The 17,316-nt window shown below is 39.5% G+C and overlaps 2 protein-coding genes across 10 annotated transcripts in view; both read left to right on the forward strand.

Annotated features, from left to right (window-relative positions):
• LOC128790745 (uncharacterized) overlaps nt 1–6,892 on the forward strand; it is a 20,661-nt gene extending 13,769 nt beyond the window's left edge. For 3 of the 4 annotated variants that reach the window (XM_053947806.1, XM_053947824.1, XM_053947812.1), the window contains 4 exons: nt 1,984–2,091; nt 3,133–3,229; nt 4,234–4,419; nt 5,235–6,892. In XM_053947806.1, coding sequence (XP_053803781.1) covers nt 1,984–2,091; nt 3,133–3,229; nt 4,234–4,419; nt 5,235–5,314 — 471 coding nt within the window. In that variant the 3' untranslated portion in view covers nt 5,315–6,892. The remainder of the gene's footprint in view (nt 1–1,983; nt 2,092–3,132; nt 3,230–4,233; nt 4,420–5,234) is intronic. The other variant, XM_053947817.1, reaches the window with a different exon arrangement.
• Nucleotides 6,893–8,928: 2,036 nt separating this feature from the next.
• The window catches only part of TEX10 (testis expressed 10), a 54,348-nt gene continuing 45,960 nt past the window's right edge, over nt 8,929–17,316 (forward strand). Inside the window, exons 1-4 of one of the 6 annotated variants that reach the window (XM_053958166.1) lie at nt 8,929–8,943; nt 9,361–9,584; nt 12,226–12,414; nt 13,008–13,714. In XM_053958166.1, the coding sequence (XP_053814141.1) occupies nt 12,235–12,414; nt 13,008–13,714 (887 nt within the window). In that variant the 5' untranslated portion in view covers nt 8,929–8,943; nt 9,361–9,584; nt 12,226–12,234. Of the gene's footprint in view, nt 8,944–8,995; nt 9,037–9,119; nt 9,585–9,688; nt 9,833–12,225; nt 12,415–13,007; nt 13,715–17,316 lie in introns of those variants that run through there. The other 5 variants (XM_053957998.1, XM_053958083.1, XM_053958339.1 and 2 more) reach the window with 5 other exon arrangements.

Genomic DNA, 17,316 nt, shown 5'->3' on the forward strand with positions numbered 1-17,316 from the left:
GAAATCACTGATTTGCTAAGTCTAAAATGTAGCAAGTAATGAAAGGCAAAATGCAGGCAGTCTGGTAATCAGATTACCATTTTGCCAGAAGGCAGGATTCAGAAAAAAATAAATGTCACTGAATTTATAATGTGTCTATTAATTTTCAAGCTTCTGTAATTTGTTTTTGCCAAATAATGGTTTACTGTCAGAGAAATTACTTGCATTGAAAATTCTTTTTTTTTAACTGTATCTTAGCTTCAGTCTGTAACTACATTTTGAGGTAATATGACCTTTTTAAACTTTATTTCTCCTTTGTTTCTATAACTGGTCTGTAATTTTCAAATGAGGAATTTGGAAAGATGCAATTCAGTAACAGAAGAAGCAGAATGGAGACAAATATGAGAGACATGTAGAAAGGAAAGAAGGGATTTTTAAGACATAAGATGCAAGTTGTGTATTTAAAAATGGGGCTCTCCCACCACCCTGGCCCAGAGTGCCATAACTGCAAAATCTGCGTCTCTAACGTGTCAGAACACTGGAATTCTGTTCAGTTGTTGAAAACGTGTATTATGTACACATGCACAGCACTAACACAATAAGAGTGGAAAACTGTCAGTTTCCAGTTTTTAGATGTATCAACAACAGTCATGATCTTGCATATGGAAATGGTGATTTCCATAAAAGCACTGACAAACTCTATGGAATAGTTGCTAGACTGATCTACTGCATGTAATTTAAGCACTATTGACTATGATAAAATGGTTTTGTCCTCTTTTTTTTATAGGAATTTATTAGGTATAGAGCTTACACCTTGCTAATAAAACTTGAATTTGTTTTGAGGCATCATCTTTCTTAGTATGATTGTCCTCTGAGAAGAAAAGAAGACTGTTGGGAATGTGATTGGAACAATGTTCTGTTTTGGAAAGTGTGAAAATTGTTTGTTTTTGCATCTAGAGTAATTTTTTTCAAAAGCTGCATTGATGTTTCTATTGTTGTTGGATTCAAAGGTTTGTTATGTGGTGAAAGGTAATTTTACAGGTATCTTTTTTGCACCTGCTATTCATATTTTGTAAAGCTGTCCAATAATTATCCGTACTATATTTCTTTTATTACCTCATAGCAAAAATATCCTTGCCACAATTTGCTCTTCTTATTCCAGCTAGCTTTTGACAAGATCTTCATTAAATATAACTTGTGCAAACCAGGACACAGAAATACCATTAGTGTTAAAAATGTAATACAGTCCCTGTTACGCTGTCTCTTATGAACTTAATGCTAAGTTTCTATTACTTATTTTCCATTGTCTGGTGTGTTTAGAGGTGTTTGTTTCTAATCCAGAAAACCTTGAGCTGTTAGGACACACCTGGAGTTCTGTTGCTTTGTTACCAGGAAAGAGTTTTCAGCAGAGCTTTCTTGGTGTAGACAAGAGGATGACACATGTTGCTCTCTCTGTGAGTGCTATTGGTGCTAGAACTTGCTTCCCTAGTACAGCTTCACAACTTCAAGACTGCTTTTTCCTCAGACTTTTAGGGGAAAAGAAGGTTAATGTAAGGAAAGGCAGCATGTACTTTTAAAGTCAGTAGCATTCTGGCTTTTTGCTACAATCCAGAGAAATGGGTTATGACTATATTGCCTCAGGGAAGGTATACACATTGAGTTGTATGCAGGCATCTTGGCAAGAGATCAAAATACTTAAGGAAAAGCATTATCTTCTATATATTTCCAGGCATATTTTTGTGTTACTCCCTTTCAAATTATTGTGTTGGGTAGCTGCATCTTCCTTCTCTTAGGTTTCTCTTTCATTCTACCTTCCTTCCCCCAATTTATGGGATTAAAAATAAAAACTGTATTTGCTTTGTAATTCCATCCAAGTCTGACAGATGGGTAGAGACACAGAAAAAATGAGGTGCCTGCAGGTTTGTTTATAAATTTTGATACTTCAGTTTTTCTGACAAAAAATGTTTTATGGTGTGTTGTTTTGTTTCTTTTTTTTTTCCCTAGCAATGTTTTGAGATATTGAATGAAGATGATGCTTCATTTATCCTGAAAGTTACACAGACTCTTACAAATGCACTGGTGGAATATCGTCAGCAGGCTGCAGCAAACAAAGTAATGCAGATTTTGCTTTGGTTTTGTTCTACAAACCTGTAGATTCCTGTGATTGTGCATTTTTATTATTATAGATGATACAATAAAACAAAAAATGCTGTGGAGACTGTATTGTAAATTTTGCTCGTTAGATACATAAATTTTGGTAGTGATGATAGGGTAAAATCTTAGCTTTTCTGTTGATGAGTCTTAATTTCTGTTCAACAGTGCTGGCTTATTTTTTATTGTTGATAGAAACTAAAAATCATCTTGTCACTTATTTCCCATACTTTTCCTTACATCTAAGTTTTTCTGCTACTTTTTCCCCTTTCTAATTCCGACTTAAGTTTTTCTCATCTCTACTGACTTGCATAACGATCCTGTTTTGTATCCCTTTTCTGTTCTCAGGCTTCACTTTATTCACCATGTTGTCACACATCAGTGACATGAATGTTTTTTCTTATACAGCTTCTGGTCCTAGTCTTTGGACTGTTCTTTCTGAGATCTCTCAGAAAGAGATTCTTCTTCCATTATTAGAAACCCAGTTTGCCCCCTCTCTGCTATTACTTGTGACTTACCTTTACATAGGCAGTACATATGGAGATGTTTTGAGCATTTTTCTGAGGCTGCTGACATGTTACAAAACAATGAAGTTCTAATTGAAATAATTTCCAACCTACAAGGTGTGGAAGACCAAAATGTTTTCCTACATTAGACCTTGTTAGTATTCTAAACTGTGATCTTTCAGCTGGTAATTTTTTAGATAAATCTTCTGAGTATAAAATGCTTCCTTTTTAGATCTGACAAGTTGAGAATTAGGCTCAATGAGTATGACTTCATTTCCTAAAATAGAGCTTCAGACATAGAGAGGTATGATGGGCAGTGTATACATAGAAGTTATTAGCCATTTGATTTGCAAAGAAATACCAGCTTTTTCAGATTTCGTAGCAGAAATACTGGTCTTTTATTTGGTTTGTGATCATTAAACATGTAGTAGTTCATTGTTCCAAGTGGTTGTCCTCATGAGATTTTAAACTTTTTTTTTTTTTTTTTAACTCATAGGACCACTTAGGTGCTGGATATAATGGAGAAGCAGCACTGGAATATTCCACAGAACAGCCTGTCCCCACTTCAGCAGATATTAATGAGTCTGACACTGGTAATGTTGGCTTTGAAGTCTTTAATGTGGTTTAATCTTAACACCTAACCTTGCATAAGTGATAGTAAGCCTTTCTTCCTGCTTTTCTAAAAGCAGTGCTTAAAAGCAGACTAAAGCCAGAGTCAAGTAGCTTAAATCAATAGTTTTGGGTTTTTTTCCCCATCCTCTACTAATATTAGAAAGAGGAGACTATTAAAACACATTTATCCTACTTAACTGTAGGATTTGGGGAGAAATTGAGTTAGTACCAGCTCTGACTTTCCTGTCAGTTGAAAGGCAGCTGTTTCTAAGGAGACTTTCAAAGTTGCTTTGGCTTCTTTTTTTTTGCCCCAGTATTTTTTCCCCTTCTTGATGGAGGAGATGTTTCCTGCAGGTTTAGTCAAATCAAGATGTTAGTAGAAAGTTATGTGGTAGAGGATGGATAATTCTCTTTAATACCTGAATACTCCAGCTACTTGGCCTCAGTATTTCTAATCAGTTTTTTTCAAAGAATCCTGGATTTCTTGGAGGTAATTTTCTTCTGATAGAAACAAATGGCTGTTTTTCTTAAACCTAGGAAGTACATTCCTATGCTTGGAAAGGCAAGATACTCAGAATGCTAGTGAAGCTATTTTGTGTGATTTTTTTTTTCTGTACTGTGTCAATTTTCTGTTTTTTTCTAGGAAGTTTAGCTTTTGAAAACCTTAATTTTTACAACAGCAATAGCAAAAATTGCAGTGACTTTGAATATATGAGATTTGAGACTTTTATTCTGTTTTTGTAAGCGTAATGGAAATAGCTTTCATCTACCTCCCCACCCTTGTTTCTCCATGATTTTCTAAAACTGGACAGCATTTCTGACTCTTGGTGGTTTGAAAGTGTAGCAAAGTCAAATGTGAACTATACCAGCAATGCTGCTGTGCCAGCCCGGAAATGCTTGCTTTGAAAAGCCTTATTTAGTGAAAGAAGTAGTGAAGGCTCTTCAGAATCCTCTCTTACTGAAAAACAATATTTCCCTTCTTTAGACTCATCAGCTAAGCTGTTCTTACCAGCCAATGAAGATGAACCCCAGAACTTTTCAACTGGCTCTTTGGAAACAGCATATGAGAACAACATCACGACGGAATTTTTGAAAAGTGTAAGAAACATGAATGCTGAGGAAGTTACTGATACCCTACACAAAATAGTAGCATCAAATCCAGCTTTCAGAGGTAATTTGCATACACATGTACACACACACACACATACACATATATAAACATATACATAACATAATTTATTAGCTCTGTGAAATATTAAGGACTTACATGGGTTGAAGAACTTTGAGGTATTAAGGAGGGTTGAAGAGAATTCTTTTTTTCCCACCCTCTAACTTTTGCAGGATCCAATTTTAGGAATGGTAATTCAGAATAGCTACCTTCCCATAAAGGCATTAATAATTGCTGATTTTTAAAAAAAATCTTCTCTCATTTTTGCATAATAATATTTGCATGGCAAGAGACAGTAAACTAAAACCAAATATATTATTAGAAAATTAGAATCTTCTCTGCTGTAAGTGGAGAAATGCTAGTTTTGTGAATACCAACAATTTTATTTACAATTTTATTTACCAGTTCCTGAAAGAAGTGTATTTGCCCAGTAACATAGAAATAATAATGAATCAAAGACAAGCAGTCTCCCTTTTGCTTACAACTTTCTAATAAGTGTAAGCTATTAAACCTTCCCACATCTTCAGTCAGCTACTGCTCTCTCTTCAGAAGCTTTATGTGTATGTTTCTAAGCTTCTCAGAGTGTGTAACCTCATAAAGGCTAAAAAAAGAACACTAAACATGAGTACATTGTAGGAAAGCTTACAGTTTTCAGGCACATACTGATTATTCTCCGTTAAGGTATTTTTCTTTTAATAAGGAAGGAAGGATCCAAAATTCAGCATCTGAATGTTTCGGTATAACATGTATTTTTAAATGAATTTTATCATAAAATTGCTTGTTTTTTGATTTTGTTTGTTTGTTTGCCTTTAACTAAGGAATTGATATACCGAATGTTATAAGGATCCTGACTGAAAGTGGAACTCTGAGGGGACCAAGCAATGGCAGCACACAGTGACATGGTACTTAATAGAGATAATATAGCAATGTTTATTTTCTGTAAGTTTGTTGTTTTACTTCATTTGACCTCAGTGGAGTTATTTTGTAACATTTAAGTTTTGTACAGTGTTTTTTAAATTAAACTAATAACTTGGTTTTGATATTCTTGTTATTTATTTTTCCATTTAGCTGAAAGTTCTGTATTGTGGTAAGGTTGTAAAGCTCATTCTTTCTGTGTTAAAACAGCTTTTTAAAACAGGTAACTTGCTTTCTTTAGTATTATTAAATACTGTACACTGACAGTCTGAACTTTTCTTACTGTTGGTTCTTTTACAAAGAATTATCAGCAGAATGAACTACTGCACTCAGCACTACAAACTCACCCTACAACAAATGGTTGGAAGTTATTCCCTGTGGCTGCTGGGACTGACTAAAAAGCCTTTTTAATCAAAAATCCTTTCCCACAAAAGGGTTATGAACAGGTCTCCACATTTTTTTCTTAATAAGATTAAAAATAATAATAAAAAGGCACTGCTGTCAGTCTTATGCTGAGATGAGAAGTGCCTGGATTATAGCTGACTTAGGGAGCGTAGAAGCTCAGCAAAGTTAGTAGAAGTTAGGTATATTTTGCAATTTTAGAGATAGATCCCAACAGGTGTAACCAGGCTCTGGCTAAGAGGCACTGATGTGGTGGCAAAAGTATCTTTTGTCTTTTATCCTGCCAGTAATGAGAATAAAATGAAAGCTGGCTTACGCTGTCCTTCAGGCTCCTTTAACATGAACTTTTTTCCAGCTAAAGTAGTATTGGTTCTGAATGAATGTACATGTCTATATATTAATGACTTCTACTTTTGTAGGAGGGTGAAAAAACGTTTTAAATGGTTATAAATTAGTTTGCTTGGGAAAAAATATTTTTTTAAAGTGATTAAAATTCACTTCAGTTGTGATGCTGGGTAGCATTCCGTGGTTCTAATTAAAGCTCTTCATCTTTGCAGCCATATACTGGTGTAATTTAGACATGCTGGGGCCAGATGGTAAATGAACTTTTTAGTGTTAACTTACGGTTTTTTTTTGAGATCTGGATGGAATTTGAGAATCCTCATCCTGATGGTTTCACATCTTCATACCATGGAATGCAAGATGCAGTAAAACTAGGGTAACAAAGAAAGCAGCAACAAAATCTATGAGTTTTATTATATGAACAGACCCAGGAAGGAAAACAGTTCACAGAAAAATTAAAACACTGTGTTTTAAAGAAACTCTGAGGAATTTCTGGAATGCATCTAAATCTGTTATTATCAGAGGCAGAGATGGAACCAGAGTTCTTACAGTTCATTTACTCTGTATAGGAACAATTTTAATGCCTGCTTAATGGAGGTGAACTTAATCAGTAAAAATTCTGAATTCTGAAAATAAAAATAGAAACACCTTTTTCCTGTTTGTTTTCAAGATGCAGAACAATCTTTGTATTAAAATAACAAAACCAGAATATTCAGCTGTTGTAAATGGCCATCTCTGAGACAGCTTTTTTTTTTTGTCTTACTATGGAATCATTCCAAGTGGAAATGAAGTTACAATAAAGTTGAAATAACTTGGATTTGAGGTGGATTTTTTTACTTGAGTGCAGGAGGAGTATGCTGAAAAAGGAGAGACCCCTAAATCTGTAGTACATTGACATAAAATGGTTGAATGGTGTGCTACAGAGTGCTGCTGTACCTCTCAAAGACTGCTGAGAAACCTGAACTGTGTAAGAGTCAGCAAGTGTATGCTTCTGGAAACATTTTCAAAGAACACAGTCCAACACAGTCCATTCAGCTGTACAATTATTTTTATTTTTATTTTTTCCTTTATTATCTGGTGCAAATAGAGGCTGAAAACGCATTGTATTATCTTATTCTTGTATCTGCCTCTGTTTTGTGATGGCTTGGTGTATTCTTATAGTAATGGAAAACTGTATATTTGTTCCAAAATACATTTTAATGTTTTACTTGGGCCAGTACTGCAAAGTAAGGAAGAAAAAGACATTATCTTTACTGATAATATTTAAACAATGCTGTTGGCTGTATTTAATATTATACATTTTTGGTTTCTCACAATAACAGCAAGGCAGACTTCTGAGGTAACTAGAGAATTAATAAAAGTAAAAGTTAAGCAATAACAAAAATTAAACCAAGAGAAAATGAATTTTCTGTAAAACTTCATCTAGGTTTTACATATTTTACTCAGACCAGAGAGCTTCGAGGAAATTATTTTTAACAAAAAGCAGCAGGGAGAACGTGTTCACAGGATAATTGGCAAGAAATGAGAAGTTTAGAACGTTCAGCTGCAGAGTTAGTCTCGTGTGAATTGAGACATTGCTGTAGACAGGTGTGGAAAGATCTCATTTGTGTCTTCCTGGGTCTCCCAGGGTTTTGCACTCTCTGATACGGGAATTCATTACCCCTTTGGAGCAGCAAGCTTTATCCGAGTACCCACGTACAAAAGCGTGCAGCATGCCTCATGGTTTATATGTGAAATAATAACCTTGTGTACGTGAAATAATAGCAATAACCTCAAATGCCAATGCTAACTCTGCAGTGCCTTCACTGGAAGAATCACAGAATCTAATAGGTTGGAAAAGGCCTCAGATCAAGCCTAACCCATGACCCAACACCATCACGTGTACTAAACAGTGGCACTCCTGTCTTTCCTTAAATACTTGCAGGGTTGGTGACTCCATCACTTTCCTGGGCAGTCCATTCCAATGTCCAACCTTTTCAGCAGAGGAATTCCTCCTGATGTCCTACCTAAACTACCCCTGACACATCTTCAAAGTGTGCCCTCTCATCCTGTTGCTGATTGCCTGGGAGAAGAGGGCAACCCACACCTGGCTGCACTCTCAGGTGGTTGTAGAGAGTGATAAGGCTCCCCCGAGCCTCTTTTTCTGCAGATTAAATAACCCCAGCTCCCTCAGCTGCTCCTCACAGGACTTGTGCTTATCTAGGTACTGGTTATTATTAATGTGTTCTTCTTTCTGCTGTGGTGCCAGAGCAGCCATGCTTCAGGGGAAGGGAGTGCATCTTCACAGAACCAGAGAGTAAACCAAGGTGGAAGGGACCCGCAGCAATCATCCAGATCAGCTCCTGGCCAGGGCTATCTCCTGCACAGGATACCCCAGGAGTCACACCATGTGCTTGAGGGCCTTGTACAAACACTTCTTGTACTCAGTCTTGACGCTGTGACCGCTTCCCTGGGGAGCCTGTTCCAGTGCCCGTGCACCCTCTGGGTGAGGAACCTTTTCCTGATATCCAACCTAAACCTCCCCCGGCACAACTTCAGGCCATTCCCTCGGGTCCTGTCCTCTGGTGACCACAGAGATCAGTGCCTGCCCCTCCTCTTCCCCTCTGGAGGACGATGTACACAAGCAAAGCCCTATCCCAGACGAAGCCCAAGTCTTGGCGCAGCATTCCCGCCGGGCAGGGCACACAGGCGGGACCCCTGGGTCAGCCCGGCCTGCAGGGGGCGCCAGCGCGCGCGGCCGCGGCGGAAGCGCGCGTCCCCCTGGGCGCGCGGGGCGGGCGCCGGCGCCGCCGCTCACGTGGGCGGCCGCTTCCGGGCAGGCGCTCGGCGGGGGCGGAAGCGGGGCTGGCGCTGCCGCGCGCGTGGTTGGTGAGTGAGCGGGCGGCCGCGCGCGGGCGGCGCGGGAGGCGGCGGAGGAGGAAGAGGAGGATCGGGATCCCGAGCCCGGCGCGGTCCCTCTCGGTCCGTCCCTGCTCGCGGGGGCCGCCGCGCTCGCCCGGCCCCTGCGCCAAGGGCCGCCCGCCTTTTGTGCGACCCGCCCTCCCCTCACGTTCCTGCGCCAGGGAGGCGGCGGGAAAAGCGGGAGCCGCCGCGCCGCGGGCCGGGTGCCGCTCCCGGGGAAACCGGCGGCATCGGCTCCGCCGCGCGCCGCCGCCTCTGCCCCACCTCCCCCGGCGGCTTCTCCCCGCCGCCGCTCCCGCCTCGCCCGGCGCTCCCGGGGGCCGAACTTGCGGCCTCCCCGGCGCCGGGCCGGCACTGACGCGCCTTTATTTGAACGCCTCGTAGAGCGACTGGAGCGGGGCGGAGGGAAGCGGCGCTCGGGGAGCGAGCCGAAGGATGTCCCGGGACGGCGAGGAAGGCAGCGTGACGGCCTAGACCCGCGGGAGGAGCGGCCGCTCCGGCGCTCGGGTACGGCGTGCGCGGCGCGGCGTCGGGCGGTGCGGTGCGGTCCAGGTGGCGGCGGCGGGGGATGCGCTGCCGGCGCGGGAGCCGTGCGGAGGTGATCGCCTGTAAGTATCGCTGTGCTGTGCCGGGAGAGAGCTCGCCCGCGGGGAAATCCTCATCAGATCGGAGCAGTCAGTTAGGGCGTGTGCCTTGCCTTCGGGTTTCTCAGGATTTTCCTGACTGAGCAAGGAAATGAGGTTCCCTAAGGATGCCGCTTGAGAGCTGCGAGGGAGTGAAACCAGAATCATTTGGTTGATTGAGCTCCAAGATCATCGGGTCCCACCTATAAGCGAATATTTTCTCCGAGCCTGAGGTGAGGGTGCCTGAGTGACAATCTGAAGTGGTGTCTGAAAAGTGCTGCATGCTGCTTTATGTTTAAGGAAGCCTGCATCGATTGGTTTTAATGTTTTGGATTGTAAAACCGTGTTAGTGCTTAACTGTTAGGTGCTCAGTCTTGTTGGAGGAGGGCCTGGTGAAAATACACAGAATCACAGATTAGTTAGGGTTCGAAGGGACCTCTGGAGATTATTTAGTCCAGTCTGCCTGCCAAGGCACTATAACCTAGAGCAGGTGACTTAGGAATGCATCCAGGTGGGTTGGATTTTCTCCAAAGACCTTATTGGGCAGCCTGTTCCTGTGCTCTTATACCCTTAAAGTAAAGCATTTCTTCTTCATGTTGAGCTGGAATTTCATGTGTTTTAGCGTACAGCCGTTGCTCCTCGTCCTGTTGCTGGGCACCACTGAAAACACTCTGGCACCATCCTCTTGGTACCCATCTTGGAGAAATTTAAATGCAGTAATGAAATTCCCTCTCCGTCTTCCGCAGACTAAACAGGCCCAGCTCCCACAGCCTCTCTTCTGAAATGCAGTTTGTGTCAAAGGCAGTTGTTTCAGCAAGAAGTTTCATTGAAATAGTTACATACTTTCATCAGCTGTATACAGTTTTGCCTGGTGTCTTATTATGTAGCCACTGTGGTGTTTACTTTGACTTTGGTTGTGTAAGGATTTTATCTTTTGTTACAGCATAGTACATATAGATTGGAAATTGATAGGCTTATATTATCAATTATTCCCAGAATATTTTTTGTGAGGTAAGCTGCGCTGCTTTTAGTAGGAGAACGGATATTCTACAAGCCTCCTCCTTTAAAAGAACTTGACTTTGTTCAGTTTTGTGCACACCTGTATTGTGGAGGTTTTATGCTGATTGGGAGCCAGACATCTACTCTTGTAAAAGCAAGCCTTGTAAGTGGAAATAACTTCTACATCAAAGGTTTCTAGCTATTTCTATATATCAAGTAGTGAAATTCTTGTAATTCTTTCCTAAAAAGATGCATATGGTAAAAATCAAACGTTTATAAAGCCATGGTTGTTATAGTTGGACACTAAAGGACCTTTTTCTTTCAGCACCAGGCTCCAAGTTTTTTAAAAGCCTTTTGAGTTGATAGATTACTTACGCCAAATTTGTACTTCAGTTAAAGTGGTCTTGCATATAATTTTTAACCTAGTGTGTGAAAAGCAGAAATTAAATTGCAGTCAAATGTTGGTGTAATCAGTTGTTTAAATTGTTTTAAAATAATAGAAAATGACAGTTTATTTTAAAACATTCTCTAATGATTATTCTGTTGATGTATATATGAAATACTCTAGTACGGCACAAATTTCAGCTTGAAGTCCATTGGGAAAATCAGCTGTAGGAATGATCATCACATTCACCAGAAGAGAATAATTTAGAATATTTAGAAATTTCTGGGTTTAGTCAGTTGTATTGTTGGGGTTTTTGGCTTGGGTTTTTCTTGATTCAAGTTTTTTTTTGTGGGGAAAATGGATGGTGGTTTGTCTGGGGTTTTTTTGAGAGAATTAAATAATCTCTAGTGTAGTGTTTGTTGGGGCCTTGTCAGTGTGTTCATTTGTTTTTTAACCTGGTAGAAGTAAGAGTACTTCAGTATCAAAACAGATAGAACAAAACCAAAAAGCTATTTAGAAACTTACGGGAGTTTTAATTTGTTTTGGTAATTTTACCTCTATTCCAGTATATTTGTACAGCTTACAAGTATAGTGGCTTAGATATCTCAGTTTTTATGCCTTATTAAAAATGTCTTTGTTTTTCTTTCTTTTTTAGTCTGTAGTTGCCCATTTGGTCTCTTCTTTCCCCCTACTTGTAGTTATATTTAAATGCACAGACTGGTATTTTCAGTGTAAGTTTTCTTAGGTTTTTTGTGTCCTTTTATTGGTGAAAGCCTCTTTAAACCTGTGATTGTACGTGTGCAGGCTGTGTGCTGTTAGCCATGGACTTGGTAAGCAGCGTACAATTGAAAGGGAACGATTCACTGAGCTCCTTGGCTTGACTAGAACTGAGTATGTAGAAAGTTGCTTTGTTGGCAGGAGCTTTTTAAAACAAAACCAAATCAGCAACTTAACTCTCAGTAAAGCAGTGGCAGATGCAGATATCTGGATGCTTTTTAGTTAAGTAGTTCTCAGAGCAGAGATGGCCAAAGGAGCAGCAGAATGTTTTCTGGACACTGGAAGAACAGCTGCACGGAATCAGTCTGCATGTCTGTTTAGTCTAGCATCTTGTCTCAGGAGTGGACACTTGTTTATGCATAGACAAAAGAATGAAAGCAGTAGCTATTGTTAGGAGGTTGCTGCTCTTTGATGGAAAAACTACTTTTGTTGTGTATTTAATCAAATTAAATTCTCTTTTTGCAGAGAATCAGAATGACTAAAAAAAGGAAACGTCAGGAGGATTTCCAGAAAGTGAAATTAAAAGTTGGGAAAAAAAAGCCTAAATTAGAGAATGCAACTGATACTACCTTCAAAACAAAGGCCATACAAATTCCTGAGCAGCTTAAAGAAGATGGAGTGCTTCCTACGCAAAATAGAAAACTTAACATAAAGGTATACTGTGATATTATCATTCTGAAATGACAGAAAATTGCTTGCCTTTTATCTAGGTTGACTATGTTTACTGCAATTTGGGAAAAAAAAACATTTATTAAGAAAAAATAAATGCAGCAGCCTATCTGAATGCAGCCCTGTTTTTAAAGAATCTTGTATTTCTCTGTGGGGTGGATTTGTTTTCCTTCCTTTGTGTCATCTTCTGTCTCTTGCAGCTCTCTGCTTAAATGGAGGAAAGCTATTCAGGCTGAGGTTTTGTAGTTCTGCTTTTGAGAATAAGAGTGAGAGGACTTTCCTTTGGTCATCCCTCTGTTGAGTCAGTAGGGTTGTGCATAAATTTAAGAATGAGACCTAAGGACAAGTCATTATATCTTGTTTTTCCTATCACTGAATTCTGATTATTTGTTAATTGTTCTGCTATAAAATGCATACCATGTTAGTTCTAGACACATTTTGCTATATGAACAGCAGTACATCGTAAGAATATTCAGTATTTTTAAGTGTTTAGGAAAAATGTGCGGAAAATACATGGAGGAAATTTGAACAGCTTAAAATAATAATGATGGCAAGTGTATATGTTTGTTTCCTTCTAGGATCTGCTCTCACAGATGCATCACTATAGTCCTGGGGTTAAGCATAATGCACTTCTTGGACTCAAAGAACTCCTGTCTCAGTATCCCTTTGTAATTGATGCACACCTTTCCAGTATAATAAGTGAGGTGGCAGCTGTGTTTACAGACAAGGATTCCAATGTCAGAGGAGCAGCTGTTCACCTGCTGCAGTTCTTGGCTTCAAAAATAAGAGCGGAACAGATTGCTCCATTTTTTCCTTTGGTAAGTGCCCATCTCTCTAGTGCCATGACTCATATCAGTGAGGGAATTCAGGAAGATTCATTGAAAGTCTTGGACGTTTTATTGGAAGCATACCCAGCTCTTCTTACAGACCGCAGCATTATATTGTTGAAGAATTTTGTTGAGCTTATTTCTCACCAGCAACTCTCAAAAAGACTGAAAAGCAGGGACAAACTTTCCTGGATGCTCTCTGTTAACCCGAATCGCAGAGTAACTTCTCAGCAGTGGAGGTTGAACGTACTTACCAGGCTTAAGAAGTTTCTGCAAGCAGTGGTGGATGGATCCAGTGATACAGAGGATGAAGGGCTTCAAGAGCAGAAGGACAACTCTCATTCTGTGAGGAACCCAATATGTATTAGTTGGAAGCTCCATGCAAATAATCAGCAACATATACAACTGTTTGAAAGTGGTGGCTTACGACCAAAGATCAGCTCATCATTTAGACTGAGGTGAGAAAATGTTGGCTAGTTTGGGAATTAATTTCAACTATGTGACCGCAATTTAATTTTTTTAGTGGGATTGTCCCTTAGCCATATTTTAGGACACTTTGTGTAATGTGTAGTCTTACTGCAGGGGCTTGAAAATACAGCAGATAACTGTATTATGTGTATATCATGAACCTTTCCATTATAAAGTCTTTATTTTATGCTATTAATTATAATTTTAGATTATCAGCTCTATTGGGATATTTTCGGAATGCAAACTGACAACTTCTTGCAGGATTTCTAACAGACCTAGGGGCAAGTAGGCAAATTTCTTTATGTAAAATGTAAGCTTGTTTGTGATAATGAATTTTACTGAGATTTTGTGCTTTTACCTTCAAGAATCTATCATAAGCTTAGGAGTCTGTTATCTTTGACTGTAGTTCCTTTTAGAAAGGGCAGCAGGATGAGATGTGTCTGGTGGTATGAAGTTCTGCTGAGTTTCCAATTCTAGATATTTTAATCACTTCACCAGTTTATATATTCACTGTGGATGAAAGATGTCTCGGCTGAGACATGCTGATGAATATGAAAGAAAGCGTAGTGTGCTTAGTCACAGAAAGGTTTGTGTGGGTTTCAGTAGTACTCTAAGCAGATGTGAGCTGAAGTTAAGGGAGAAATAAACAGCTGTTTTGATTTCTCTTCCTCCTCTCTGATTCACCCACTAGAAGTGAACCTCCCACCTCACTTTATGGTGCTTTTTGAACATTGCCATCCTCATATGCATTACTATGGATGTTACATACCTGCTGGCAGGAGACCTGGAATGGTGACTTAAAAAATGGAAGCAGTTTAGCTGTTACACAGCTCTGTTCCCTGTAGATACCAAGGTGGTTTGAAGAAAAAACACAATACTTGTTTTACTGCTGAGAAGACAAAATAAGCGGTATAAAGCAGTTATACCAAATTCATCTAGGGAGTCAGTGGCAAAAAGGGGTATAAAACCCACTGCCTACTCCATTACTATGTCTGTCTTATATCTTTGAAGGAATGAAGGGCAGAAGAAGAGGTGTTCTTTCTGAATACCACAGGTTGACCTGAATTGGCAGGTGTTTTCAATCTCTGTCAAGGAGAGACATCCATTCCTACTCTCCTAGGCTTCCTCTTTGGAGGTAGCATATTACTTATGGTAGGTATAGGAAGCATATTAGGCTAAGTAAGAAGGTCAGCTTATTCTCCTAAAAGTGGTTGTCAGCATAAGTGTTCAGACATGACCAGAAGTATCTGCTGCAGGTAAAATTTTAGCTGGCAACTAGGCTGGTGATGCCCCCTTGAGGCAGGGGAAGGGTTTAGTGCTGAAAACAGAACAGTTCTATTGAGTTCATCTTTGCAGTCAGAAGCACAAAGTTGTGGACCACTGTGTATCAGAGGATGCTTGTATTGTGCCCTGGATGATATGCAGTGTATTGATGTACCAGGCCGTGTAATAGCTGAAGATGCATTGTATCCAAGGTCTAGGAAAATAAACTTTACATCTGGTGTCACCTGAATTGGATTCCACTTTTCTGAGGAGCTAGATTTTGGTGGAACATCGTGATGTGCTTCTGGTTATAAATACTTACAAAAAGATGTTTGCAAGCATGAGGAGGAGCCAGAAGAATAGAAGGAAACATGGCTAGAATCCAAGGCAAGATTGGCAAAGCAAGCTGATGGCAGCAGAACAGAAGAATAGAAAGGGAAGGATCATCTGCTGAAGGTACTAAAATGTTCTCATTTTATTGCATCTGTGCATATTTTTGGTGTATTCGTTTTTCACAAGGGTACAGCTTGTTTTATTGACTATGTGTGAAGTTCCATTAGTGAAGAGTTGTGGTGGTAGTTTTTGTATTGGCCACTGAAAGAATTTCTAATAATCTCAAGGTGTTTAATTCTGTCACTTGCAATCCCAATTGTTGCCTTTTACGGGCATTCCCAGGCCTCTGCTATGGCCACTACTGCAAAGACAGAAATTAGCTGTAGTAAGAGGTGCAGTACTCAGTGTGTGTGTGTTTAAAGTCAAATAGTCAAGTCTATGACTAGCTAAGGATAATGAATTGACCAAACCTTAAGTAATTACTTGCAGTGTGTGTGTATTGATGGTGTTCTCACTAATACTGCAAGTTTCAGCTTTGTTCTTTACCAAGTAGGCTTCCAAACAGCATAATAGCATGCTAAATTTTTTAAGTTCCTTTATCTATTTAATCTTGTGAGGTCATTGGACAGGGCTGGCATGTCACTGACAACCTAGTGATTATGGAATGAGATTTTCTGAATCAGTTTGCAGCATTACTGTTTAATAAAAATTATAGATTCTGAGCTTGGAATGCTGGATGATTCAATGATGCAAACCTTAGGACTTCATTATCTTCTGTTGTGTGCTAGATCTTCCTAGTGTGTGTAAATTAAAAATTGTGGTGTATTAGGAAATTGTTTGAATGTGTTCTCTGCATTATGTGCTGACTGTGCTGCTTTTTGCATCAAACTCATTTCAGGTGTGGAAAAACAGAAAGCCTTCACAACTCAAATGTGGTGGTACCAAGGCGTGTGGTTTTGGGTTTTTTTTTTTTTTTTTTTGACTGGAAGAGAAACAGTTGAGCTTCACATTCTGCTGAGAGAGGACAATATGAAGCTGCAGAGAAAAGCAAAAATGACTTGAGAAACGGAAATGGAAGATGAAGCATAGCCAATAAATATGTGCATGTACATCAAAGAGAAATGGAAAATGCAGTTCACTTGGTGTGCTGTGTGTTTGCTGCATTTGGCAGTGCACACAGAAAAGGAGGACAAGTAACCTGGCTTAAACTGCAAGCCATAAAAACTTAACTTCCAAAGACTTTCCCTGTTTTAAAGAACAGCAAGTTGTTTCCTTATTTTCTATTTCTTTTATGCTTTGTTAACTTCCCTTTGCTGAATTTCTATTGTCTTCTTACTGTAAAATGGCAGATATTTACACAATTTTTGTTTGGTCCTGCTGTATAAAAATACTGGCATTTTAAAGAAAAATGGCAGCTTAGGGGGTACACAAATATCTTACAGCTCCCTTCAATAGTATTTCATTCTGGCAGAAAGGTAATATGCTTTGCTGTGTTTCCAAGAGTTACCCTACCACTCAAGAGTAGTGATATCAGATATGTGACAGTGTAATTGACATCAAACCTGCTCAGGTCGAGTGAACCTGTATTGTTAAGGATACTGTACTAATCAAATAAATGCTGGACAGATTGCTGTAATATTTTGTCATCATCTGTGACTGGCACTTCAATTTTATTTTACACTTTTATTGTTAACCTTGAATATGTGGAGGAATCTTACCTTGAGAAATAGGGGCTTCTTCTGCAGAGGTACATGACAGCTATGCTAGGTATTCTTACCCCAATGCTTTCAGCAGCTGGGAGGAGTATCCCTTTTGGCATGAATTCTTCCTTTTTCCATTCCTTGTTTCAGAAAAGTACTAAAATAGTTGTGTGTATGTTATACTTCTGTAGAAATCTTTCAGTATGGATTACCAGCTTCTCAGGTTTCATGCACTATTCACTTTTTAATTGGGAGATTTTTGAGTCCATTAAATAAATTGCTGGAATTCCAGAGTT

Source organism: Vidua chalybeata, chromosome 1 (assembly GCF_026979565.1).
Source record: "Vidua chalybeata isolate OUT-0048 chromosome 1, bVidCha1 merged haplotype, whole genome shotgun sequence".
Classification (NCBI taxonomy): Eukaryota; Metazoa; Chordata; class Aves; order Passeriformes; family Viduidae; genus Vidua; species Vidua chalybeata.